The 26,039-nt window shown below is 49.9% G+C and overlaps 1 protein-coding gene across 8 annotated transcripts in view; it reads left to right on the top strand.

Annotated features, from left to right (window-relative positions):
- The window catches only part of EGFR (epidermal growth factor receptor), a 195,482-nt gene that overhangs the window by 126,529 nt on the left and 42,914 nt on the right, over positions 1-26,039 (top strand). For all 8 annotated transcript variants that reach the window (XM_067042915.1, XM_059074569.2, XM_059074568.2 and 5 more), the window contains exons 2-10: positions 8,467-8,618; positions 9,484-9,667; positions 12,662-12,796; positions 17,320-17,388; positions 18,536-18,654; positions 19,970-20,111; positions 21,484-21,600; positions 25,225-25,351; positions 25,448-25,521. In XM_067042915.1, the coding sequence (XP_066899016.1) occupies positions 8,467-8,618; positions 9,484-9,667; positions 12,662-12,796; positions 17,320-17,388; positions 18,536-18,654; positions 19,970-20,111; positions 21,484-21,600; positions 25,225-25,351; positions 25,448-25,521 (1,119 nt within the window). The remainder of the gene's footprint in view (positions 1-8,466; positions 8,619-9,483; positions 9,668-12,661; positions 12,797-17,319; positions 17,389-18,535; positions 18,655-19,969; positions 20,112-21,483; positions 21,601-25,224; positions 25,352-25,447; positions 25,522-26,039) is intronic.

The raw sequence follows: 26,039 nt of genomic DNA, 5'->3' as shown, positions 1-26,039 counted from the left end.
TCTTGGACTCTGTGCTGCCCCACACCGGTTGGGCTGAAGTCATCAGCTGAGAACGCAGCGGGGCTCTGAAGAAATAGGTCAGAAGCACCAAAATCATGCGGGCACAGCGTCCGAGCAGTGGCTTGGCCAGCGGACCTTTGGAAGGGAAGTGGCATTACTCACTTCAGAAGTGTGCCAGTGTGCAGAGAGAAGAGCCCAGGGCCTGAGTAAGCAGTAGTCCCCCAGCTAGGAGATTAGGAAAAACAGATCCCGGGTCGGGAGGAGGCGCTGACTCACAATATATCTAGAAAGGAATCGCGAGACACACTAAATTCACTCTTGTTATATTTTCACATGGAGAGAGATTTTAAACCAAATCCAGCCTTCTGTCCTTTCCTCCAGCATTCAGCATTCAATCAAGGAACACTCCAGTCCCATAGAGGTCTAGTTCTGTGTTACCTGATACAGATTCTGATGTATAATCTGATATGTATCATTCCATCTATCCATGAATTTTCATTCAGTACATGTCCATGTATTTAAAATACAGATGACCAGAGACAGAACGTGTTGCCAAGAACTCAAAAGAGATTTATTGGACTGAACGAATAAAAGATCAGTATGGCTTTCTGAAATCTTCTCCGGTCCAAATCCATTCCTGATAATCCAAAATAGGTAAAATTCATTTCTGATCTACCAGCCACTCAATTACCTATAAAAATGGAACTGGCCTTCCCTGGTGGCGCAGTGGTTGAGAGTCCGCCTGCCGATGCAGGGGACACGGGTTCGTGCCCCGGTCCGGGAGGATCCCACGTGCCGCGGAGCGGCTGGGCCCGTGAGCCGTGGCCGCTGCGCCTGCGCGTCCGGAGCCTGTGCTCCGCAACAGGAGAGGCCACAACAGTGAGAGGCCCGCGTACCGCAAAAAAAAAAAAAAAAAAAAAAAAAAAAGAGAGAGAGAGAATTGATGGCCAGCCCTGTGATTCAAGATTTTTCATTTCCATTGTCAGGACCATTCTCTGGACAGCATCCTATAAAAATGAAAAGCGATATCTTTAATTTCCGAATTTTAAACCATCCCAAATTTCAACGCAACTCATCAAATTCTGTTGAGTGTATTTAAAAAAGAAATCCTGGGGGGGTAAGCGGGGGGATAGTTTGCTGGTATCCTTGAAGACACATAGGCAGAAATAGACTGCCGTGGTTTGGCTACTGTGAATACTGCTACGGTGAAGGCTTAGTGTCAGACATGATTTGTATTTAGAGAGATTTGTGATTTATGAAGCACGTTTATGTCCACAGTCTCATTACTTCCCACAATACTCTGTCAAAGGCATCAAGCTGGTCTGATTTTAACCAGTGAGAACACCGAGACCCAGAGAGCTGTGATAACTGGCTGGAGATCATCCCATAATGATACATCACAATCTTCACACTGATAGGGCAGATGTTTGCTGCTGTCACTGGAAACCTTCCACAGCCCCTCCCAGAACTGGCCTTCCCGGGATTCATAAACATCAGTTAACTCCCAAGAAAGCGGATACAATATGCACAGGTGTCCTAACTCAGTATATTTTTTTAAAGTCATAAACTGGGCTTGGGCTTATTTTAATGGCTAGGAGGAGAATCACGAGGAAGGAAATCAACCAGTTTGGGAATTCTGTGCCCCAACTCAAAAATAAAATAGGTGTAATTTTAAAGTCTTCTGCTTGTTAACTTAATTAGAGTTACCTGAGTTTGCAAATGTGTTGGACATGCCGAGGCTTGGCATGTTTAGTCCAGTAGGCATGTTATAATGCACATGGCAGATTATCAAGTATTTAAGAGGACTTTTTGAGTATTACATGTGCATATTACAAGTTGCAATGTAGATTGAAATTCAGTTTGACAACAATCTTCGGATGCCTACAAACTGAGAACTATTTATTAGTTATGAAATCAAATGTGATAAAATAAGGAACTACTGATAAGATATAGTTTTGGAAAATAAAGAAAAATCTTTTTCAAAATTATAATGAGACTTTTCCCCTTCCACAAAACCTTTGATTAAACACACAGTGAAAATTTAAATACTATTTTGTATTTACTCTTATTATTTTCCCAATTATTTCATTATAACTGAACTGTAGATCTAGTTTCCTACAAACTGTTGTGTGGATTAAATAAGTTTCACAAGCTAGTCGGGTGCCGTAATCACAATTTATAACTTTTTTTTTTTTTTTGCGGTACGCGGGCCTCTCCCTGCTGTGGTCTCTCCCGTTGCAGAGCGCAGGCTCCGGACGCGCAGGCGCAGCGGCCACGGCTCACGGGCCCAGCCGCTCCGCGACACGTGGGATCTTCCCGGACCGGGGCACGAACCCGCGTCCCCTGCATCGGCAGGCGGACTCTCAACCACTGCGCCACCAGGGAAGCCCTATAACATTTTTCTATGGAATAAACTTACTCTCTGCTCCCCGAAATGGAAAAATGTATTCATACATCAGGAAGAAAATGGAACTTGGGAACTCTTCAATTCTGTCGTCATCTGAGGAGAAACCATGTGTGTGCAATGCATGGCGTTTCCCAGGGGCTGCCATATGCAGCTGTTCTGAACAACACTGACGTGTACAAGCTGCAGCTTACTCGCCCTTCTAACACTTTCTATATATAGTACTTCATTCAGTTATTTCTAATTTTTAAACCACTTTCATAAAGCCGTTTAACATGCGAAACTTTGAAAATCATTTCTCCATTTTTATGAAGTGTATTTTATTAAAAATGTCCTTCTTTTGGCCTTGTTCAGCACAGATTTTTGTAAATTATCTCCTCGATAATGTTTTATTATAAAGAAATATATGGTCACTATAGAAAATTTGAAAAATCGAGAAACTGTAAGGAGGAAATAAGAAAAACCCAGAATCCCACTATTCATAAAAGACTATTGTGAACAGCATTTGGTGTATTTTCTTCCTGTCATATTTCTGTGCATTTTTGAAGAGTTGAAATGTGTATACAAGCACATTTTGAAATTGCCGCCATACTTCAGTTTCAGTAAGGCAAAAGAAATGATAAATCCTGAAACGATGAAACCTCTAGCAAAGTCTGAGTATCTTTTCCTGATTTATTTTTACATCCGTTATGTAAATATCTTATTTGAGATTTCCTTAAACCTTTTCAGGGTGAAAGTGGGCAAAATCTTCCTCTGGCTTTTAAAGCTTAATCAAATATGTTACGTAGCCTAGAAAGATTTTGCGAGAACCCTCCAGAGAGCTGTGAGGACTGGTGCTCTTCTGAGACATTCTGCAGCCTCCTCCTTCTCCACCACCAGACACACGGCAACAGGAGAGGCAGAGGCGAGGGACCCACGCCAAGTCATCCAAGACTTTGGTCACACGGCCACCACTGACCCACTGCTTCCACGTCTAAAACGTAAATGCAACACGTGTATTCACATGCCCGCAGTCCGTCCAACGAGATATATCTGTCCACATCCCACCTCTCCCCATTCCGTGTGCGTCTTTGCCTAAACAGATAATAATTTTAAGTAGTGATACATGCTAAGAAGAAAAGAAATCAGGACAATGCGATAGGATGCAATGGTGGGGACTTAAGCTATTCTGGTCCCAGGCAGGCTTTTCTGAAGGGACGGCATGTGCATTGAGTTGGAACCTCAGTGATAAAAAGGGAGACAGAGATGCAAAGAGCTGGGGAGAAAGGGAAGGGCGTTCCAAGCACATGGGAGAGCCCTGAAGGGAGCAGGAACCTGGCGCCGGGGAGAAACGGGGGCGGGGGGGAGGTTTGTGGTGGGGGGGGAGAACATATGGGGCTGGGCCAGTGGACGGGGGAGGGAGCCTGAGAGGAGGTGGGCAGGCCGCGGGCAGGGGCCGGTCCCGTGTTCTGATGCTACTGGGAAACCCGGATCGTTCAGACCAAGAGCAGTGCGATGTGATTTCTGCTTCAAAATGAGGTGCTCTGTGGGAAATGGGGTAACAATAAAAACAGACAGCTTCGGGGAGGGGGATAGACTGGCAAGAGCCCAGTGAGTCTGGGTGCCGTTGAAGTGTAGGGAAAACAAATTAAAACAATTATGAGTTTCCTTAGGCAACTCCGCAAGCGTCTAAGTGGATTTGGAGAAATCTAGAGAAACCTGTTTTCATGGTGTGTCTTCGTCAGCCATACACATTTGCCCGGGCTTGTGGGCCAAGGGAACAGTCCACTCCCACAATGACACAGGAGAGCCCCAGGCTCTCCCCCTCACATCAGGGGTATCTCAAGGCTTACAGGCGGCAGATTGTTTTCTTTTCAGTCACGATGCTTTGCGGGGGGGGGGTTTCTTGAGAAAAAGAATGAGCCCTCAGTGTCCAAGTGTAACACGCAGGTAACGTCCCAGAGGACTCCCTGGAAGCCACGTGAAGCCCAGCACCAGGACGAACCTCAGAAACGCCTGCTGTGCAGGGGACCGGACACCCAAGGACGGCGCTGCGTGATTCCAGGAGCACGAGGACCCCAAACAGGCAGGACTGTTCCAAGTGAAACCAAACCGCGCTGTGTGGTGTCTGGGGCGGGGATTGTCGGGGCGGGGCCGTGAGGGTAACCTAGGGTAACCGTGACCGTGACGTTCCAGGGGTAACAGTTTACCCGGGTGCGTGCATTTGTTGAAACTCATCAATGCTACACTTAAGCCTGATGATCTCACTGTTTGTGACGTTACCTCGACAACGGCTGTCCACTCATCTTGAACTGTGTAACCAGTGGCATGTCAGGGTGAAGGGTACTGACCTCTGTACCTTACCTTAAATTGCACCAAAAAAATAAGATGGATAGATGCATGATAAAATAAACGTAGTAAAAGGCTACTTTAAGGATGCTCAACAGTACAGTTCTTTTAGCTCTTCTGTCCATTTATGAATCGTCATAATAAACTGTGAAGGTGAAAAGCTAAGTGCTTTGCAGGCCCTGCTGCTCTTGCTTCAGTAGGATTTGTCCTCGCATTTGCAGGAGGGAGAGCAAATCCCTAGTATGCTGTACGGAGCTTGACACAAACACTTTTAATTGTCTGGTTTTCAACTTCATAGCCCTAAGGTAATATTAAATTTCTCTTTGAATAAATGGCTTACATATGCCTAAATGCATATTTTAATGAAGTTCTTAAAGTACAATGTATTTCTTTTTCTTTCTTCTTATGATTGCATAAATATCCTTCAGACAAAGAATAAAGTGACTCTGTTTAATGCCCAGTATTTGAGTAAGCCGATCGGCAGATCCAAACATGCCCGGTTCCGACAGCACCTTAGGACAAGGACACATCCACAGAGGCCGCCAATGTCTGTCCAGAGGCACCTTATGTCAAACAGCTGTCACGGTCCCCAGTAGTTAGGCTGTAACAAAAGAAAGTTGAAGCTTTTGTGTTCATTCAATCCTCAGAACCATTCTGGGAGGCCAGGATTCTTGTCACCGAGTCTGTACTTGAGGAAAGGCTGCGTAGAGCTCGGGGAAGTCGGACGGTGTTGCATGAGGATGGAGGGCTGACCAAGAAACTTTCTCCTGGCTGAGCTAAGGGCTCTCACTCTTGCCGTTTTGTCTTAAATCTGCCTCACTAGTTAGTGATTTTTACTTTTAAATATTACTGATTCAATAGCCTCACATTTAAATTTTCTCGCTGCTTTATATTAGGTAACATGAGACACTTGGTCTAAAGATGGGACCAAGATTATGCTTTGTTCAGTCAAGAAACCTAGGCCAGGCCTTTCCCATCCTCACCCTAGATTTGCTGGCTCCTTTTGGGCACATGACAGGGGAAGCCTCAGAAGAAACAGCCTTGTAAACTTTTCTTTTGATACTTTAGTAATTAACCCCAGAACAGAACTCAAGATGGACTTGCCTTAAGCTGAATCAAACAGTGTGTCAGCTGCTTTTTCTCAAGGGTAAATATGTTGGACAGTTTTGTGCCATTATTAAAAAATAAATCGACATCTTGCCTGACAGTTTAGGTCTATTTCCTCAGAATAGGTTTTCCAGAGTGGAATATCATGACATGGAATTTAAGCCTATTCATTTGTTTACACAAGTTGTCCAGTTGCTTTTCAAAATGTTTTACAAGTTAACCTTCATATCAATAATGTGTAATGTTGCCGTTATCTTCCAGATACAGGATCTTTTATGAATGTAAAAGCAATTCATACTAATTGTAAACAGTGAAGGGTCATGGTAGGTATTCATCAAATACTCATTCAGCACTTTCTGAATGAGTGAATGACAACACAAGTACAGTCTTCTTGCAATTATTTTCTTGTATACCAGGCTAAACGGACACGGCATGTTTTCCTTTTCTACTGACGAAAGTCACTCGCGTTTTGCGTGATTTAATGATAGAAATTCTTTGGTTCAGCCAAGAGAAATTTACAAGCCAGTTCCCCTGATCCTTTCAAATGAAAGTAGCTAGGATCGTTTTCATCCTTCTGTGCACAGAAGAAACGCTTCAGAAATGTGCTCCAACACCCAGTTCTAGTCAATGCTGGTCACCTGGCTGGTGTGAAGGGTGTGATCCGTGCCTGGGGCTCCCTAGACCAGAGCTGACCAGTTAGGCTGAAATTTAGAGACCGTGGTCTTTCCGCCGGAAGGCAGCCTTTGTTCCGAGGTGTGCCGGCGGGAAGGTCACCCTTTATCGTCAAAACCCGGTACCTCCATCGGTGGTGGCGTCTTTAAGGACCCTCGAATGGGGAAATCAGCCTGGCCCCGTCGCATGCATCGCAGCCAACCGTGTACAGCGGTTCCGACTTGAGGTTCCCGCGAGAGCGGTCCGCGCTCCCGGGTGAGAGCAGCCAGGGATGCCGGGTCCGTCCCGTGCTGTGGCTGGAAGAGCGACGGAATCGCTGTGCCCTGGAGCCAGTGCCGGGGGGCTCTGTCTTGTGGGCCGTCGCGGTGCCTGCGTGAACGTTCTCTCTGCCACCAGACTTGAATGAGACCACAGAAGGGGACAAGAGGGAAACCCCCACACGGTTCAAGAGGAAGTAAGGGTTGCTTCGTATTTGCCGTTGGTGTCAATGCTTTGCATTGATCGTGTGGTCCCTGAACACGTGCTCGCCGCCGTGGCACGGAAATGCAAGGGCGGACGTCTGTGGGGCGGGGACAGAGGACCTGGCAAAGGGAAACGAAGACTCGGGAAGAGTTCCTGAAGGAGCCCTTGCATACTGATCCTGACCTCGGTGTTTTCCTCAACCACCTGGCTGCAGATTTGCGTCCTTGGAAGAGCCTTGGCCTGGTCTGAATCTAACCTCCAAAGCCAGGGGCCGTATTTCTTCACTTTTGATCATTTGGGTTCAAAGTACAGTCCCTTAACCGCTCCCTGCTTCAAAAGCCCCGAACCTCCTTGTTTTCTTACGCTTGCCTGTACATGCTGTTCAAAGAGCTGGGTTTATAGACATGGCTTTACTATCATCCTCTCCTTTGCTTTTAAAGATAGACTACCAAATGTGTTTTCATAGGCTGATTTTGTCCCCTAATTTAAAATGGTTTCCTGCATTAAGTTTGACACCTGAAAACATCAGGGAGTTGTAACCGTGCCAAGGCCGCATCCCGGCAGGGGATGCAAAACCCTTGCCCCTGCGCCTGGGTGGGTGGGCTCCTTGGAGTGTGGGCAAACACAAAGGCATGTTGGTTTCTTAGTAGCTGAGCGTGTTTTTTAAATATATGTTTTCATGTCGTCATTTTCTAAATGTTATATAATATTTGATTTTATTCTTTGGTGCATTCGTTTAGAATATTTTTCATCTCCAGCTAGTGGGTTGTTTTTTTTTAAACATCTTTATTGGAGTAGAATTGCTTTGCAGTGGTGTGTTAGTTTCTGCTTTACAACAAAGTGAATCGGTTATACATACACATATGTTCCCATATCTCTTCCCTCTTGCGTCTCCCTCCCTCCCTCCCTCCCTCCCTCCCTCCCTCCCTGTCCCGCCCCTCTAGCGGGTCACAGAGCACCGAGCTGATCTCCCTGTGCCGTGCGGCTGCTCGTGGGTTTTAGTTTACACTCTTGTCGTTGATTTTAGGTTGTACAATGTTATGGTCAGAAAATATGTTTGTAAATATTCTTGGAACACGCAATAACGTGACGTGCTATTTTTTGCAAAGTAAAAAGTTCATTATATAGTTGTTAACTCATCCTCGTAATGCTGAGTTGCATATTATGATATGTATTTTTTGTTTACTAAAGCTCTTGCAGACTGTTTTATCTTAAAAGATTTGCATAGAATTCCCATCTATTTCCCCTTGAACTTTTAACACTTTTAAACAATTCCATGCATTATAGAGATGAACTAGTCCTTAGTATGAACTGCACCTTATACAAACTTTTAAACATTTTTCGTCACATTTGTCCTGAGTGGCTTTCGATCAGAATTTCTGTCGTAAGTCACTGAAGTGTGCAGTTAGTTGAAGACTGCGAATATCGTTTTATTTTCGTTTTGCTCCTCTACTTGGCATTTCATGTGATACCTTTTTTCCTCTTGTTTCCAGTTTGCCAAGGGACAAGCAACAAGCTCACCCAGTTGGGCACTTTTGAAGACCACTTTCTGAGCCTCCAGAGGATGTTCAATAACTGCGAGGTGGTCCTTGGGAATTTGGAAATTACCTACATGCAAAGTAGTTACGACCTTTCTTTCCTAAAGGTTAGTTCAATGAATTTGATTCTTACCCAAATAAAGTAGAAGTAAATATAAGTAGATAAAGGCCTTGGCAGAACTTAACTGGCAGTGTATTTACTTTTGCTGCGGCGATTGTAAGTCCTAGGGACCTACACACGCAAGTTTTATGAAAAGGCCACTTTACCAGCTAGTGTCAAGTTATAGCTACAAAAGAACAACGAAGAGAAACAGACTAGTCTGGCTTTCTGCTATCACCGTGGACACTAATCTTTTAACCGTCACTTCAGCCATGGCATCATGACATACTGGCTCTTTAAAAAAAAAAAAGAAAGAAAGAAAAAAACTCCTGCTTTGTATCATTCGCCTATTTCCTTGGTATAAATACCCCCACCATGGTTGATTTCCAGCTACCAAGAGTTTATCAACTCATTCACAAAGTTCCCCAATGTTTCACAGTAGGCTCTAACAAGCCAATGGGAATCAGCCCTGAAGGCTTCTGAGTTTGGTGTAAACTTTGGATTTGATTGGTTTTCTTCTGGGTTTATTATTATTTTCCTAATAGGAAAACCTGCAAGACAGAAAATAAATTAATAAAACCATTTCCATTTTCATCTCAGTGTGTTGAACAGCAAGCAAAATGAAAGTCACAGCATTCCTAAGTAATACACATGGTCCTTTGTTATTGTTACCAAGCTCAAGGGCCAAAAAGGCAGGAATCATTGTAAATTCTGTCACCTCCCATGGGATCCAGTGGTAATCGCCTACATGCTCTGCATCTGTCAACCACTCCTGTTCAGCGAGGTGTCCTGGGCTCTCTGGACCCATTTCAGATCTTGCATTCGTGAGTTCCTCAAAAGAGAACTAATATGTCTATGTTTCATCTCCTTAGACCATCCAGGAGGTTGCTGGCTATGTACTTATTGCCCTCAACACAGTGGAGAAGATTCCTTTGGAAAAGCTGCAGATCATCAGAGGAAATGTGCTCTATGAAAACACCCATGCCTTAGCGGTCTTATCCAACTACGGTGCAAATAAAACGGGACTGAGGGAGTTGCCCATGAGAAACTTACAGGGTGAGAGGCCAGGGAATGTGGGGAGGCTACAAATGCAGAGCGTGCCCTCGGATGGTACCCAGCAGACTTGGTGCTTTTCTGAATTCCATTCAGAGGACATTTATTCATCAGACACTGATGTATTTGTGTGCCAGACACGTGCAAGATCCAGCAGGTGGAAGTTGCTGAGAAGACAGTAGGTGGTGGGGCGGGAAGGGAGGATTTAAGCCAAGTTAACAGTTCTCCCTGGTTCATGGAAAAGTATCCAGGGAGTTAGTAGAAAGTGGTGAAGCTTCTGGAAAAAAGAGAGTATGACCAGGTGACCGGAGCTGGAATGCTTAGGTGGTCCGCCGGTCTGACTACCTGGACGTCAGGTATAAGGGACGTACATTAGAAAAATCAACCCTTATTTGAGACATTTTCCAGATTAAAGCCACTTTTAAGTTAAGGATAGGGAGTCAAGGTGTTACAGGAGAAGTTTGGATCCTTGTGAGTAGGGCACTTGTGTGAGTTGTGTGAGGGGCAACTACAGGAGATGAAGAAAAGAGGTCAAGCTGAGTTTTCAAAATTGAAGGTAACAGTGATTGTGCCCTCACCCCGCGGCAGGGGCAGTGCCAGCCGCGTTAAATTGGTAACTTCATTTAATGCCCACAGCCGTCCTTGAAAGCAAGTGGTAGCTCTGCCACTTTACAGACAAAGAAAGGGTGGCAAAGTAACCCCCCCGAAGTCCCACATGAGTGAAAAGGTGGCCGGGGACGGCCACCCAGTCTGTGCCCCCAGAGCCCTCGCCTCCCCATCTTCCACGCAGCTCTGACGAGCGAGGGGGCCGACCCCAGATGGGGGGGTGAGAGCAGAGGATGCACGACAGGGCAGGGAGGGGCCGGGCCCCAGGCCGCGGTGCTGGGAGGGCTGAGGGTCCAAGCCCCGCGGAGCCTGACGTCTGCTCTCCAGGTTGCCTCCCGGGCTCTGCGTTCGGGAGGCGGCCTTAGGGCCTCCCACCCTCACCTGCTGGGCGCAGCTCTGGCGCTGGGCCGTGCCCGGCCCGCCTGGATGCCCGTCTTGGCCCACGCTGCCGCCGTCTCGTGGCAACAGGCAGAGGCCGGTGGGAGCGGACTCTCGGCTCCCAGCCCCGGCCGCATCGCTCGCCAGCCGGGCACCCGGGAGCGTGTTCTCTGTGGCTTCAAAACTGGGGGTGAACCATGGTGCCAGACGTCCGAGGGTGGCTGAGAAGACTAAGTGAATTCCTCCAGATAAGGCGCTGGGGGGCAGCCGTTTCTCCGCCTGGTATCATTTCTGTTGTGGGTATTGCCGGAGTATCAACCCCAGTTATTTAATGTTATTTAAATAATCCTCTAATGTGGGTTACTGGACGGGAATTGCACACTGTTACTGATAACTGACGCGGGCCCCTGCCCCTCGCCACGCTGCCCACGGCTTCTGCCGGGCCCTCGGCCTCCCCGCCGGCGCTCTCCCGACCCCGACCTGTCGTCCCGAGGGTCCTGCTGCCCTGACGTCGCTCTTCGGCGTCTCCAGTGCTGACCTCTCATCACTTTATCCCTTGACTCTGGCTCGCTCCTGGTGAACATTTCCACTTGGCTGGCCTGCTGCCTTCTCTGACTTCGCATCCAAAGCTCCCTTTCCGACCCCCCGCTCCGGCCTGCCTCTGTAGCCCCCCCTCCCCCCCTCCCCTCCTCCCCTCCCCTCCCCTCTCCCCTCCCCTCCCCCTCCCTCCCCTCGGTCCTCCTCTCCCTCCCCTCCCCCTCCCCCTCTCCCTCCCCTCCCCCTCCCCCTCTCCCTCCCCTCCCCCTCCCCCCTCTCCCTCCCCCCTCTCCCTCCCCCCTCTCCCTCCCCCTCCCCCTCCCCCTCTCCCTCCCCTCCCCTTCCCCTCCCCTCCCCTTCCCCTCCCCCTCCCTTTTCCTCCCCTCCCCCTTCCTCCCCGCCCCCCTCCCCCGCCTGCTGAAGGAACCGCCCCCCAGAGCCCTCAGGGCCTCTACTGCGGTCTGTGTCCACTGGAGCCCGCAGCGCCCACCCTCCCTCAGGTTCCTCCAGTGCTTCCATCAGCCTTCAGGAAACGTCATTCTTTCCATCAGCCTCAGAGAGCTTCCCAGGGAGAACCCTTCCTCTGCCACGTCCCTTTCCCACTCTGGGATGCTGGGCGGGCATTACCTGTGTATCTAGATTTGAGTTACAGTCAGAGGACCACGTGAGGATTAGCTCAGGTCATGCGTATAACCCAGCTGGCCCCAGCCCTGTTGTGAGTTGTGGTCATTAGCTGTGTGACGTGTCTCCCACCCATGTCGCTTCTTAGATAGAGACCAACAGAAATCTCTCATCTCCGCTGACCCCGCAGCTCTTGCCGCTGTGCTCTGTGTGCACGGGTCATTCAGGAGATGTCGACACAAATGTCAGGGATGAAACACCAGTCCTCTGCTCAGGCGTGACTTTTCTCATCACCCCTGGTTTTTCACGTCCTCCCAGCTCTTCCTCCGGACCGTCGGACAGTCTTACATCTTGGCATTCCTGGTGCCCGTCCCGTCTCTTTCATGCACGTATCCTCCTCCTGAACCTCGCTCCCACCCCCTTTTCTCCAATGAAGCGCTCCCCAAGCCTTCACGGCATATCCTCCCTTCCACCCGCCCTTCCTGTTGCGTCTGCCCTCTGGCGTCGTCATCACACGGTCGTTCCGGTCCAGCCCAGACCAGCCTCCCCGGGAAATGCCGACTCACTGTACGCTTGTCGCTTATGCTAAGTGCCTAAAGCATTATCTTCTTTCCTCCCCATATCTCGAAATTCTGATCATTCACGGTTCAAAGACCCGGTGCAGGGGAACCCTGCCCCTTCCACAGAGGGGTCCACCAGGTCATGTCCCACTGCCCCCATTGAAGTTCCACGGGGAGTCTCGTGTGCAGGCTGCCATCTTTTAGCAGAAGGCAAAATGTGAAGAAACGCATGCGTACTTCAGGAGAATGTAGGAGAGATGGCACCTTTGCTCACGGGGGTTCCTTTCTCACGCAGAGATCCTTCAAGGCGCCGTGCGATTCAGCAACAACCCTGTCCTCTGCAACATGGAGACGGTCCAGTGGAGGGACATTGTCAACACCGATTTTCTAAGCAATATGTCGATTGAATTTCACAACCAGCTGAGCAGGTGTAAGTGTTCCACAGTGACCCCTGCCCCCGACCTGCAGCTCCTAAGGTGGGCAGAGCTGTGGAGCTGGGGTGGGGATCAAAGAAAGCAGCGTTCACGTTACGTTACATTAATCTAATACAAAAGTAAATATTGATAGTAAACTGATTATACGCTCACTAGACGACAGAGGGGAAAAAAAATCTGTTTTTCATGGTGACAGCTCCCCTGCTGGCAGATCACATCCCACCCCCTCCCAGGACAGCTAAGCCCTCATGTGGCATTAAGAAGAGCCCCTCATGTCAGCCCTGGCGAGGGGGCTTCTCACATCTTGTGTGAGGAGACTGACTAGGCTTTTGTGAGCCTCTGACTTGCGGCTGAGGCTCAAAGTAGCGCCAGGCCCTCTGGAAGCTTTGGGGCTGAACTCTGCCCTCCTGCTGATGGGCCTAGGAGCGCCCAGCAAAGTTGGGGACATATGGGGACGAGTTTGTCCATATTTAATTAACTAGTGCCCGTTCCCTAGTCCCTGCCATTCATCAGTAAAGCAGCCCATGCCAGGGAGAGGCTGGCCAGGGCCAGGCTGCAGGTCGGGGCTGCCCCGTTAGCGCGGTCGGTAGTGGGAAACTCTGAGGACCCTAAGCTCCACTTAGCCGGCTGCCTTCCTGATCTCGCTGACCTTTCGGTCTTGAAAATAAGAAGCCGTCATCGTTTCCTGTTTCTCTGTTTCCCTACAACTATGCAGTGGATGCATGGGTGTTTTTTTGTTTTTGGTTTTTGGGGGGTTTTTTTGGTCTCAGAATTTGGAGATGATATGGATCTTAAAAATCAAGGGGAGCTGCTTTGTCTTTTTCTTTGATTGATTGATTATGATAAAATACCCTTAACATAAAATTTACCATCTTAATCATCGTTTTTCTTTAAATAAGGACCTTTTTTTCCTTTCGTGTATTTTTGTGGTGAACTTTTTTTCTTTAAATTTCTTTATTTTATGTATTTATCTTGGTTGTGCTGGTCTCAGTCGTGGCAGGCGGGCTCCTCAGTTGCGGCTCACTGGCTCCTTCATTTGTGGCATGTGTGCTCCTTAGTTGCGGCTCACAGGCTCCTTAGTTGTGGCGTGGGAACTCTTAGTTGCGGTATGCACGTGGGGTCTAGTTCTCTGACCAGGAGTAGAACCCACGTCCTCCGCATTGGAAGGCGGGTTCTTTACCTCTGTGCCACCAGGGGAGTCCCCGTCTTAGCCATTTTTAAGAGTGCAGTTCAGTAGCATTAAGTACATTCACGTCATCGTGCAGCCATCACCACCATTTATCTCTTTGCATCTTGCCGAACTGAAACGCTGTCCCCCCCGAGCCCTGGCTCCCCACGCCCAGCCCCTGCATCCACCACCCTACTTTCTGTCTCTATGACTTGGACGACTTTAGGGGCCCTGTAGGAGTGGAATCTCATAGTATTTGTCCTTTAGTGACCGGCTTCTTTCACTGAGCGCAGTGGCTCTTCTTGAAGAGCCATCCAGGTTATAGCATGTGTCAGAACTTGCCTCCCGAATATGGCTGAACACGATTCCATGTGTTTATTCGTTCACCTGTCAATGAACGCTTCCACCTTTTGACAGTCGAGTAACATGCTGCTGTGAACATGGGTATTGAGCCCTTTGGTTTTGTACACGTATTATTCCAACAGACACTCAGAATGATACCTACGAGGTTTGCAAGAAACCAAAAGCTTTCTTTCACAATGCAAAGTTTTACGTTATCCAGAGATCGAGGTTAGCCTTTCCTCGGCTCTCTGATGCACAGTGGGGGAGGTTACATTGTATATATTTATAACAAGAAAAACTGACACGGAAAGGCTGTGAGCCGGATACAGGTTTGCCGTGGACCAGATCAGGCAACGCAAAGCAGCACAGCTGCCCTCTCACACCACAGCTGTGGGAGAGACCTGGCAAGAAAGTGTTGGGAAAGAAGAACGGTGGACAGCTTTATGCAACAACAAGATTCAAATGTTACGAAACTATGAACTCTAAACCAATATGGTATTGGTTTAAGAGTAGACATGTACAAATAAGAATAAGATAATGAGAATAAGCCTAACTGAATCAAATGTCCATAAAGAAATGACATTGCAAGCAAATAAGAAAAGAATTCATTATTCAATAAATTGTTCTGGAATGATTTCACTAGTAAGGGGAAAATATCAAAGTAACAGAACTATTAAGGGTTTAAAGGATCTACGGATATTAGGTTAGTCACATTGGAAATTAAGTGATGTAGAAAAATTTTTTTGTTCAAGAATGTTCCTTACAGCCTTGTTTATAATAATTTTTTTTTTTTTTTGCGGTACGCGGGCCTCTCACTGTCGTGGCCTCTCCCGTTGCGGAGCACAGGCTCCGGACGCGCAGGCGCAGCGGCCACGGCTCACGGGCCCAGCCGCTCCGCGGCACGTGGGATCCTCCCGGACCGGGGCACGAACCCGCGTCCCCTGCATCGGCAGGCGGATTCTCAACCACTGCGCCACCAGGGAACCCCTATAATAAATTTTGAGAGCAACTTATGTGTCTAAAAAGAAGAGATTGGTTAAATAAATTATGGTTCAACCATGCCATTAAAAATTCATGTTAGGTAGAAAGATATTTACTTTTTTTTTCCAGGTTATTCTTTTTTTTTTTTTTTTAATTTATTTATCTATTTTTGGGTGCATTGGGTCTTCGTTGCTGCACGCGGGCTTTCTCTAGCTGCCGCGAGCGGGGGCTACTCTTCGTTGCGGTGCGCAGGCTTCTCATCACGGTGGCTTCTCTTGTTGCGGAGCACGGGCTCTAGGCGCGCGGGCTTCGGTAATTGTGGTGCACGGGCTTCGGTAGTTGTGGCTCTCAGTCTGTAGTCCGCAGGCTCAGTAGCTGTGGCTCACGGGCTTAGTTGCTCCGTGGCATGTGGGATCTTCCCAGACCAGGGATTGAACCCATGTACCCTGCATTGGCAGGCGGATTCTTAACCACTGTGCCACCAGGGGAGTCCCAGAAGGATATTTAAAGGCATGGAAAAATTGTCATAACGTTTTATCAGTTATTTTTTAAGTTATAATACAGTGTGTAGTGTGGTATTAAGTCTTATATGTAGATATACTTATATGGCTATATGGATTACCTCTGGATGATTCTCATTTCTTCTTCTTGCTTTCTTCTATTATCCGTATTTTAAATAATGTCTAATTCTTTTTTTGTCACAGAAGGTTAAGAATAGAATCATAACCAGACTTTGAATTCCTTGATTGGCAGATGTTTTCCTGTGTTACAGAAAGATGCCATGAAACGTTTTTATTTTAAATATTTTCTTTCATAAACATATTATATGCTTATAATAGAAATTTGGAAAATATGGGGAAGTATCAGGTAAAAACGAAAGATAACGTGATATCATTGTACAGACACAACCACTCTGAACATATCTATGTGTTACTCTTTCCTCTTAGTTTCTTTCTGTCTGTCTGTCTCCATCTCCATCTGTCTCTCTTCACAATGTACAACGCACACCATCCATTTGGGGCTCATCCTCCCATCCTTCAGGATTCTGAGAAGTGCCAGCATTGCACGAATGCCTTTCACCCCTGGGAGCGATTGTAAACCTTGTTGGTCTTACTGAAGGGGTGCCCTGGTCCAACAATCACTTGGCAAATCGTCAGCTCTGCTGTTTGAAACCGAAATTCTCCCAGAGCCTGAATTCTTCCTGACTGTGGGAAACTTTGGGACACGTGTTAAGTCCCTTGGTTACTCTTTCTTTGCAATGGAAGTGATCTGCATGGCTGATCTCTTTCTAACAAATTTGGTGGTCAGCTCTTCTCTATGTCTGTATGTAGAACACTTGGTCTTCGGATTTCTTAATGCCGATGAAAACAAAACACAACTAATGACATTAAAACCCTTAGCAGCTGTCATTCATAGTCAGATCACTTACCAAAACTGCACGAATGGATTGATCAATTACAGATATTTTCAGACAGTAACTTGCAAATTACTAGCTGAAGTTTTAGATAATCAACCAGGTGACACAGCTCCTCCCCTTTGTGTGGCATCCAGGCCTCTCTCTCTTTGGCGGGGAGTCTAGGAGTATTTATTTACAGGACCCCAACTCCTGGGATCACTGAGGGTTGGACACGGCACGAATGTGGTTGGTGCATATCCATCCCCCCGGAGGAGGCCTCCTTAACAGCATTGTGGGAGATGCTGGAAAATTCTCCAAGCCTAAGCAGATTTGAAATGTGGACCCACGAGTCCATTTAAATCCCAGTTTTCATGGCCTGTGTCAAGTCAATAATCGCTCTCCTCCTCAGTTTCCACAACTGAAATGTAAATAAAAGCAGTACCTGGTTCTTTTAAAAATTTTTTCTCATGAGAGTCTTTTTAAACTCATCTTACAAACCAACCGGTTGAACCAACAGAATAAGAAATTCGAAAGCACTTCCCTGTTTCGAGGATGTGGCTTTGCCTAGGGGCCATCAGTTTCTTGTTCCCTTTCCCTGAAATCTGAATTTAACCATTACTTTTATATTTTAGGCCCAAAGTGTGATCCAGTCTGTCTTAACGGAAGCTGCTGGGGTGCGGGGAAAGAGAACTGCCAGAAACGTGAGTCGGGGGGCAGGGTTTCGCTGGCCATCTTCTCCCCGTACACTTGCGCGTGTTTTCCCTCTGAGGGCTCCGAAGGCATCGTTGACTTTAAGGCCAGGCGCTAGCACTTATGTGAATGAAGGTCTGGCGCGTGTCCCCGTGTGCGGTTAGCCCTGCGCTGGCTGCCGCCGGCGCTCCGTCCGGCCGTAAGTGCAAGTGGGCCACCCGTGCACCGGCCGTTCTCTCTGAACAGTATGTCCGGCAGGTTTTCCTGGGAAGGGGGGCTCGTCCGTGTTGCCTGAGTCATGGCACCTCCCACGTCCTCGCCCCCCCCTGCCCCTCCCTCTCTTGGGTACCCACCTCCGGAGAAGCAAGAGTAGCTGCTTCTTCAAGGGGGGTTTTTCTGCAGGAATCCTAGTTCGGGAGCACGAACGGCCAAGGAATCTGGGGACACGTCAGCTTGAAGACTTTAAGTCTCATCGTGATGCGACTGTTATGTCCTTTTTTTTGTTTTTTTTTTTTTTAATTATTTATTTTTGGCTGCGTTGGGTCTTCGTTGCTGTGCGAGGGCTTTCTCTAGTTGCGGCGAGCGGGGGCCACTCTTCATCGTGGTGCGCGGGCCTCTCACTGTCGCGGCCGCTCTTGTTGCGGAGCCCAGGCTCCGGACGCGCAGGCTCAGTAGTTGTGGCGCACGGGCCTAGTTGCTCCGCGGCACGTGGGATCTTCCCAGACCAGGGCTCGAACCCGCGTCCCCTGCATCGGCAGGCGGACTCTCAACCACTGCGCCAGCATGGAAGCCCCTGTTATGTCCTTTTGAACACTACTCTCTGGCGGGCGTCACGCCCTTTGTACCTGCTTTCTGTTACCCCCCCCCCCCCCCCCCGCCAGCCCCCGGAACTCACGTCTCATCGGTGTCTAAGTTCGCAGTCTGAAAGTCCACAGTTGATCCGAGGCAGTTCTCCTAAGCGATGAGAAACAAGTAGGGGGAAAAAAAAGAAAAAGTCCAGGAAGAAAGCTCGAGGCTCCGTTGAATTTAGCAGAGTGTGAACGTCCCCCAGTGGATCTTGCATCCGCGGCTTGCGAGCGCTCTGCGGGGTCCCAGGGAGGGCACCCTTCCTCCCCCCCGGGCCCCCCCAGCTCACGGGTCACCTCTGCTTCTTTCCAGTGACCAAAGTCATCTGTGCCCAGCAGTGTTCCGGGCGCTGCCGCGGCGGGTCCCCCAGCGACTGCTGCCACAGCCAGTGCGCCGCCGGCTGCACGGGGCCGCGGGAGAGCGACTGCCTGGTAATGACCGCCCCAGGGGCTCCTCCGGCCTGAGGCCCGGGGAGCCTCCCCGAGACTGAAACGCGCTGGCCGGCGTCCGTAGCCGCAGGGGTGACAGAGCGTCGTTTAGCGCCCCGCCCTCCGTCACCGCTCACGTGGTGACCTCGGACAGCTGGGGGGACCTGTCCGTGCCTCGGTCCCCTTGCCTGACACCGGGGTGGAGAGCAAAGTACCCGCCCGCTGAGTGGTCTGAACGGCCCGGTGTCTGTGGCCCCCGTACCCCGGCCCTGGGCGTGGAATGAGCCGAAATACGAGCTGTGCGTTCTGGGCCCCTAATGTCTACCGTGGCCGGCACCAGCCTCGCCTCACTGTTTGTTGTTGCACCGGATTCTCATTACAGACCTAGGGCGTTGATGCCGCAGGGGCCCCTGAAATGTGTAACGGCGAAGTTAAGGGGCCACGCGGATCCCCAGCGGCGGGACAGCCGGGACTCCATGTGTGTCTTTCGCCCCCTAAAGCCTCCGCTCTTTCCGCCTCGGCTCAGAGGCCCCCTGCGCATCCGTCCACACCCGCCCCCCACCTCCTCGCCCCCCGTGGGGTCCCGACGCCCTCGCTGTTGTCCCTGTTACTGCAGAGAGCTCACGCGAGACCTAGCGTCCCCGTGGGTGCCCCCCCTCTGCTCGTGGGCACCCCGTGAGTCCCGAGACACCAGGGCAGACAGACGGGGTCCCGGAGTCAGAGCTGAGCGAGCTCCAGACTGGGAGACTCACCTCGGCTGGGATCCAAAAGCGTCTGGTTTTCGGGAACGGGGAGGCTCAAGTTCCAGAGGCTGGACAGGCCCCCGGGCTTTGCACTCGGCTGGTCTGGGCCGGTCCTGATGAGCAGCTGCAAGGAGGCAGCCCGAGGCCGTCGGTCAGGACCCCTCTGTGCGTGCTCTGGTCCCCTCTGCCCGGCACCCCCCGAGCCCAGGTTCTCTGCGTTTGGCAGTAAGTTCTAAAATGTATCCTCAAGTGTTGTGCGGGAGGGAAACCCGGCGTAGGTTCAGCCGAAGAATAATTTCACCGGAGAGCTAACTACTCTCGTGTGTGCACTCGAGTCTGCCTTGTTTTGAAAGTTAACGGAGACGTGTTTTTCCCTCATCGTAATCCGTCAGCTCTGGCAGCCGGGACAGTGCATTTAAGAAAAACCATGCTTTTAAGAAAAGGGTCTTTCTGACTCTACCGAGAGTGCTTTGCTAGACGGGTGTGCTCTGACCCGACACCTGGACGCGGCCAGGAGAACCGCGGCCGCAGCACCCCCGCACGGAGTCTAACAGCCGTCACCCCTCCCCCGACAGGTCTGCCGCAGGTTCCGGGACGGAGCCACGTGCAAGGACACATGCCCGCCACTCATGCTGTACGACCCCACCACCTACGAGATGAAAGTCAACCCGCAGGGGAAGTACAGCTTCGGCGCCACCTGCGTCAGGAAGTGTCCCCGTGAGTGCCCCTCGTGGAGACCCTTTCGTGGTCAGGCACCCCGTTATCTGTTCTGTCTCCTGCCGGCATCCCCGCGTCCCCCGCTCACGTGTCCTCGGGTCCCTGCGTCCGCCTCAGCGTCAGGCAGGTGAGGGGGCGGCTGCTGCTCCGACCTCGAGTCAGGTCTCGTGTCCTGACCCCCAGCTGTGGCCGCCCAGGACGTCCCATCGTCCGATTGGCACAGACCCGTGACCACTGGACCATCTTCCCGTTTAGCTCTTTGCAGGTATTTCAAAGGAAGGCCTAAGTTAGAGAGTCGTTAGAAGACCTGCCTTCTTTAGTGGTTACAAATCTGGTGAAGGTTGTGCCCTTAGGAATACGGCAGAGGGGCTTTTGCTTGTCAGTTGGCTTTGTTTAATCACTTGGGCTTGGGTTTTGCTTATTTCTGTTTGTGCTTTACAGATGGCTCTGGTATGTAGGGAGATGGCAACATGAATTATTTCGTGGTAGAGGAAGTGTAGAATTCTCTAATTAAATTGTTTTAGAAACCAATCTTGACTTCCAAGAGGGAAGATTAAGGAAAAAAAGAAAACAATGTTTAAGAACAATTACGAGGGGGAGGTTTGCCCTACCAGATGTGTGAACATGAAACTTTATAAATTTGGCACAGAAAAAAGAACACACAGCTAGAATAATAAACCACTGTAAGGTAAATGACAAGCTAAGAAAAATTCGCCACCGTCATGACACAGACATACTCTTTGAGAGACAGCTTAACAGGCAGAGTTTAAAGTCCACGGGAAGCCACTCAGAGCCTCAGAGAACAAAAGCAGACAGTTTTCAGGAAACTGACAAACGCCCAGCAAATAGGTTTGAGGATCCACTTGGGAAAGCCGCAAGGAACGCGTAGAGTTCCTGAAAAGTATAGACTGATATTTGTGTTAATGGGTTAGTAACACAAACACGTTGCTGCAGCGGCAGCGACGAGACAGTGACCAGCGTCGGGGGCTGGTGCCAAGCTTGGGCACCGCCACCCGCCGTGGCCGGAGGGGACGAGGGCAGCCCCGGGCGTGGCAGCCCCGGCGGGAGCGTGGTCTTTGTGTAGCTTCCCATTTTTTAATAAGTAGTCAAGCTTCAACCCCAAGTCCTGAAGGCGGACCCCACGGGAACACAGGCTGCAGGGAGGGAGGGGGCCCTGTGACCCGCGAGCAGCCCGGCACCGCGCCTGGCGGGGGCGCCCTGAAAACCCGTGAACCCCGCATACCTCTGTCCGCAGCGTTTCGTTCTTCGTCCTTGAAGTAAACGAAACCAGAGGATGAGCCCGTGCCGGAGGGTCGTGAGGCCCAGGAACGCCTGGTGCCGCTTTCACCACCTTCCTTTCACTGTCCCCCAGGTAACTACGTGGTGACGGACCACGGCTCGTGCGTCCGCGCCTGCAGCTCTGACAGCCAGGAGGTGGAGGAGGACGGCGTCCGCAAGTGTAAAAAGTGCGACGGACCTTGTGGCAAAGGTGGGAAGCCGCCCGGTGTGGGCGAGGGGCGCTCTCTGCTCCCTGCCCCCAGGCCTTCAGCATCACGCTCAGACGAGACGTGAGGCGATCTCCAGGCTCGGAGATGTGTCCCTTCCTTTACGCCCTGCCCTGCTCCTGGGTGTCCTCAATGCCAATTTATCCCTGTTTATCCTGGACTTTTATCTTTTATCTTGAAATTTTTCAAACGACACCCAGAAACGTTGCAAGAATAGTGTAATGAACACCCATATGCCCTGCACTTAACTTTACCAATTTTCAGTAATCGCCACTGTGTGTTTGTGTCTGCGTGTGTGTGTGTGTGTACATGCGTGTGTGTTTTCTGAGCCCAGTGACAGTTACAGGTGTTATAACACTTCACCCTACACTCGCCAGCACACTTTCCTACACGCGGGACATTCCCCTAAGTGACAAAAGACGGCTTCGCTCTCATCCCGAGTTTAACATCCATTCAATGCAACTCTAGTTTTCAGTTTAATTTCGACTGCCGCACTGTCCCAATACGTCCTTGTTAGCTGCGTTTTGATCCAGAGTCCGGCTGAGGGCCGTGGGTTCCATGCTCTGCGTTAATTCAGGACCATTTCTGAGCCCCCTTTGCCCCGACGTTGTGCGGACTTGAGGCCCGGTGTTTTGCAGGACGTCCCTCGTCTGGCCTGGGCGTGGTTTTCCTCCGGGCGGGCCTCGGGTGGGCAGGAACGTTTCCCCTCATTGCGTCCCACCGGGTGGCACAGCCATTTCATCCCGTTACCACGATGACAGATTTGATGATTTGCTTGAAGTAGCGTCAGCCAGATTTCCTGCTGGTTATAAAGGAGTGGTTTCCTATTTCTATCATTTCTTCTACATGTATTAGTTGACATTCTTTTCCAAAATAGCTTTTTTGGTACCCATGTGAGGTCATTGAATCCTTTTTTTTAATTCAGTTTATGGTAATCTCTCCTGTCATTATTCACTTTGATGTCCAGACCGTCTCCCATGTGGCCCGTGGGAGCCTCGGCTCCTGGGTCCTTTGGGCACGTGGCAGGCCTAGACCACGTCTTCCGGTTCCACAGAAGACGCATCTACACTCTTTGTACCGTTTGCCGCTTAAACTTAGCGCACCCTGGAGGTCACTCCAGATGACTTCGTATGAATCTTCCCCATCCTGCTTTGCAGCTGCTGGGCACTCCCCGAACCCCATCCGTAATCCCCTATATCCTGTCCCCTCTACCATAGTTTATCCAGCCAGTCTCCCTGTATATGGTCATTTAGACTGTTTCCACTGTTTCGCTGTTATAAAAAAAAAAAATGCCTCAATGAATAACTGCTTATCTTGAACATCTGCTTCAGATGCCACCTTCCCTAAGAAGCAGCTGTGATTTCAGCTGAAACCGATTACCACCTCTGTGCTCTTACGTTGCACGTGTGTTCTTTCACGGGGCAAACTCAGCCTCCGTGCTTCACGTCATCGAGTCCCTGCAGCCCCCCTAGGGGGTCTGTGCCGTGACGACCCCCACTTTACAGACCCACGAGCTCCCAGCGGGTCTCTGTGGCCACCTGGCTTTGTAGTTCCTGTGTGGCAGGGGTGTCGGGGCCCTGAGAGATGAGTGTCCTTTGGCTCCAGGAGACCTCCCGGCAGAGGGGACATGGAAGGAAGAAAATAAGAACCTGGGGCAGTGCCTGGCACGGAGGAAGTAGAAGAGTTAAGCCCCTGAAGAGAGAGAGGGTTACTATCAGCATCCTCAAATGGATCAATAAAATCAGAGATTATTTTTGTCTTTGTTCTGTTAGTTTTCTGTTCAGCAAACACTTGGATTCTGCTGTAACCATTATGCTCTATTTTCTACCCCACCCCCCCACCCCCCCACCCCCGCCCACCAGTTCATATCCTGGAGTAGCGGCCAACTCAGATCCCTTCGGGTCTAGGGCGATGCCAGGAAAACAAAGTTTGGAAAATGCGTGTGTTGATGGTCCACAACTTCTGCAAATCTGATCGGTCTAGGGGTGAATGTGTAATTTATCTCCAAATTTAGGAATTCAGGTAACCCCACCATCACCATCACACCTAAACAGAGAGAGAATGGATATTCTTTCAAACATGTGGCATTGTCTTCCGAACCCGTAATTAAACGGCATCTGCCTCGGGGCTTGTTCGCCTCTCTGTTGTCAGCCAGAGGCTTGGAATCCTAAAACAGCCTCGCCCTCCCATTCCCAAACCCACAGCGAGGCGGATGCAGCGCAAGGCGAGCCTGGAGGTCCAGGGGGGCTGGTGGGACAGGCCCCACTGCCAGGTGGCAACCCAAGCAGCAGGGACTCCCGACAGAGTGGAGCAGAGGGAGACGGTGTGACGTGACGGGCGGACCTTGTCCCCAGGGGGGGCCTGGGTGAGGCCGGGGGAGGACCTTATCCTGAACCATGCGATTTGCCATGATGATTCTTCAAAGTAAGATACAGTCTGAAAGAGAGGCACCAAGGATTGCTCTGTGAATTCTAGAAGTAGAGCCACAACAGATAAATGGGCTTTTGCAGGGAGCTGGCATTTGAGATGGGAATTCGGGAGTGAATGTAAATTAATAAATGGGCTCAGAGTGTGGAAAAAGGCATCTGAGACTGACGTCACAATAGGACACAGATCAAAGCACACGGCTTAAGTAAACACTGGGGAAGAAAAGCAATTTCTCTCATAAGAGTTATTCCAGTCTTTCTTAACGATGTGACATCAGACGGCCATTAAAAACCATGTTTGTGAACGGTTTTAACGACAGGACAAATGTTCACAGCATAATAAGTGGGGGAAAAAAAAAACCCAACCGGCTACATATCTAGTGTGACATAACCGTGGAAGATAGCTAGAAGGAAATGCTCTAAACTATCAAAGGTACATATAGTAGACTTGCTTGTCATTTTGTTCCTCTTTATTCTGTGTTTTCAAGGTTTTCTCAGATGAATGCATCTTGCTCTTTCCATTAAAAAAAAGAAAATCTGTGCATATTGTTTCTTTCAGTTAGAAGACCAAGCCGCAGGCCCCGTTAGGCGAGGGGAGGCGTTGAGGGATAGTAGGGGCCCGCGGAGGAGCCCAGGGCACGCTGGCACGGAGGGGAGGCTGGAGTCCTCAGGAGCAACTGGACTCTGGCCCGAGTGGGGAAAATGAGGAGGAGAAAGCAGGTTCCTTGAGGACAGCCATGGCGTCTCCTGTAACCACTGCAGCCCCAACCCTGCCATGGTCCCTGGGCCCTAGCAGGCCTAGCAGTGTTTGTTGAGTGAATGAATGACAGCATGGCGGCAGTAGTTCCCACGGCTGCCGTTTCCTGCCTGCTCCCCTCTGCCTGTGGAACACTAGCTATTCTTTTTTAAAATTTATTTATTTATTTATTTGCCGTACGCGGGCCTCTCACCGCTGCGGCCTCTCCCGCTGCGGAGCACAGGCTCCGGACGCGCAGGCTCAGCGGCCACGGCTCACGGGCCCAGCCGCTCCGCGGCACGTGGGATCCTCCCGGACCGGGGCTCGAACCCGCGTCCCCCGCATCGGCAGGCGGACCCTCAACCACTGCGCCACCGGGGAAGCCCCACTAGCTGTTCTTAATTCAACAAATGTGAGTGGAATAAACATCTCCCTTATCTTTACAGTTTGTAACGGAATAGGAATTGGTGAGTTTAAAGATACACTTTCCATAAATGCTACAAATATTAAACACTTCAGAAATTGCACCTCGATCAGTGGAGACCTTCATATCCTGCCAGTAGCATTTAGGGGGTAAGTAAAGATTACGTTACTGATAACAATAGAATAAAACGAAATCAGCTTTGTTCACCGGCAGGTTGTTACTGATCCTCCCGTTACTTGTTTCAGTGATTCCTTCACACGTACTCCACCTCTGGACCCAAAGGAACTGGACATTCTAAAAACTGTAAAGGAAATAACAGGTGTGTGCCGCTAACGTATCATATGAACATAAACAGGAAATCAGTGTTTTATAAAGAGAACTTTGAGCAGTATTTTCTTCTCCTTTGGCATAAAAACATTTATTCTGAAATTCGACCATTAATGAGTAATGAGTTCTTCGATATTTTTCAAAAACGCAGTTTCCCCGGCACTCGAGAGGCGAGCTCTTTAAGCAGAGAGTTGTGAAGTCATTCATGACGTGGTGTGAACATGTCTGATCTCTCACCGCCCGGCCCAGGCCGGCCGGCCGAGGACCAGCCCGGGACGTGGTGGGTAGACGGGAGGGGGCAGTGGCGCGCGGACAGCAGGCTCCGGGCCTGGAGACGCACTTCACATCCTGCTCCGCCACCGGCCGACCTGGGCCCGGGACCCGTCAGAGCGCCACTTCCTCCATCCCTAAAAAAGAAATAATCAGACTAAAAATAGCAAGGTTGTTTGGAGAACGGGAACTAAATAAGGATAACGTGTCAGCCTCCCTGTGGCGCTACAGCTCGGCCCT

Source organism: Kogia breviceps, chromosome 9 (assembly GCF_026419965.1).
Source record: "Kogia breviceps isolate mKogBre1 chromosome 9, mKogBre1 haplotype 1, whole genome shotgun sequence".
Classification (NCBI taxonomy): domain Eukaryota; kingdom Metazoa; phylum Chordata; class Mammalia; order Artiodactyla; family Physeteridae; genus Kogia; species Kogia breviceps.
Note: the sequence above shows the minus strand (reverse complement) of the source record. Positions and strands in the feature narration are given on the sequence as shown.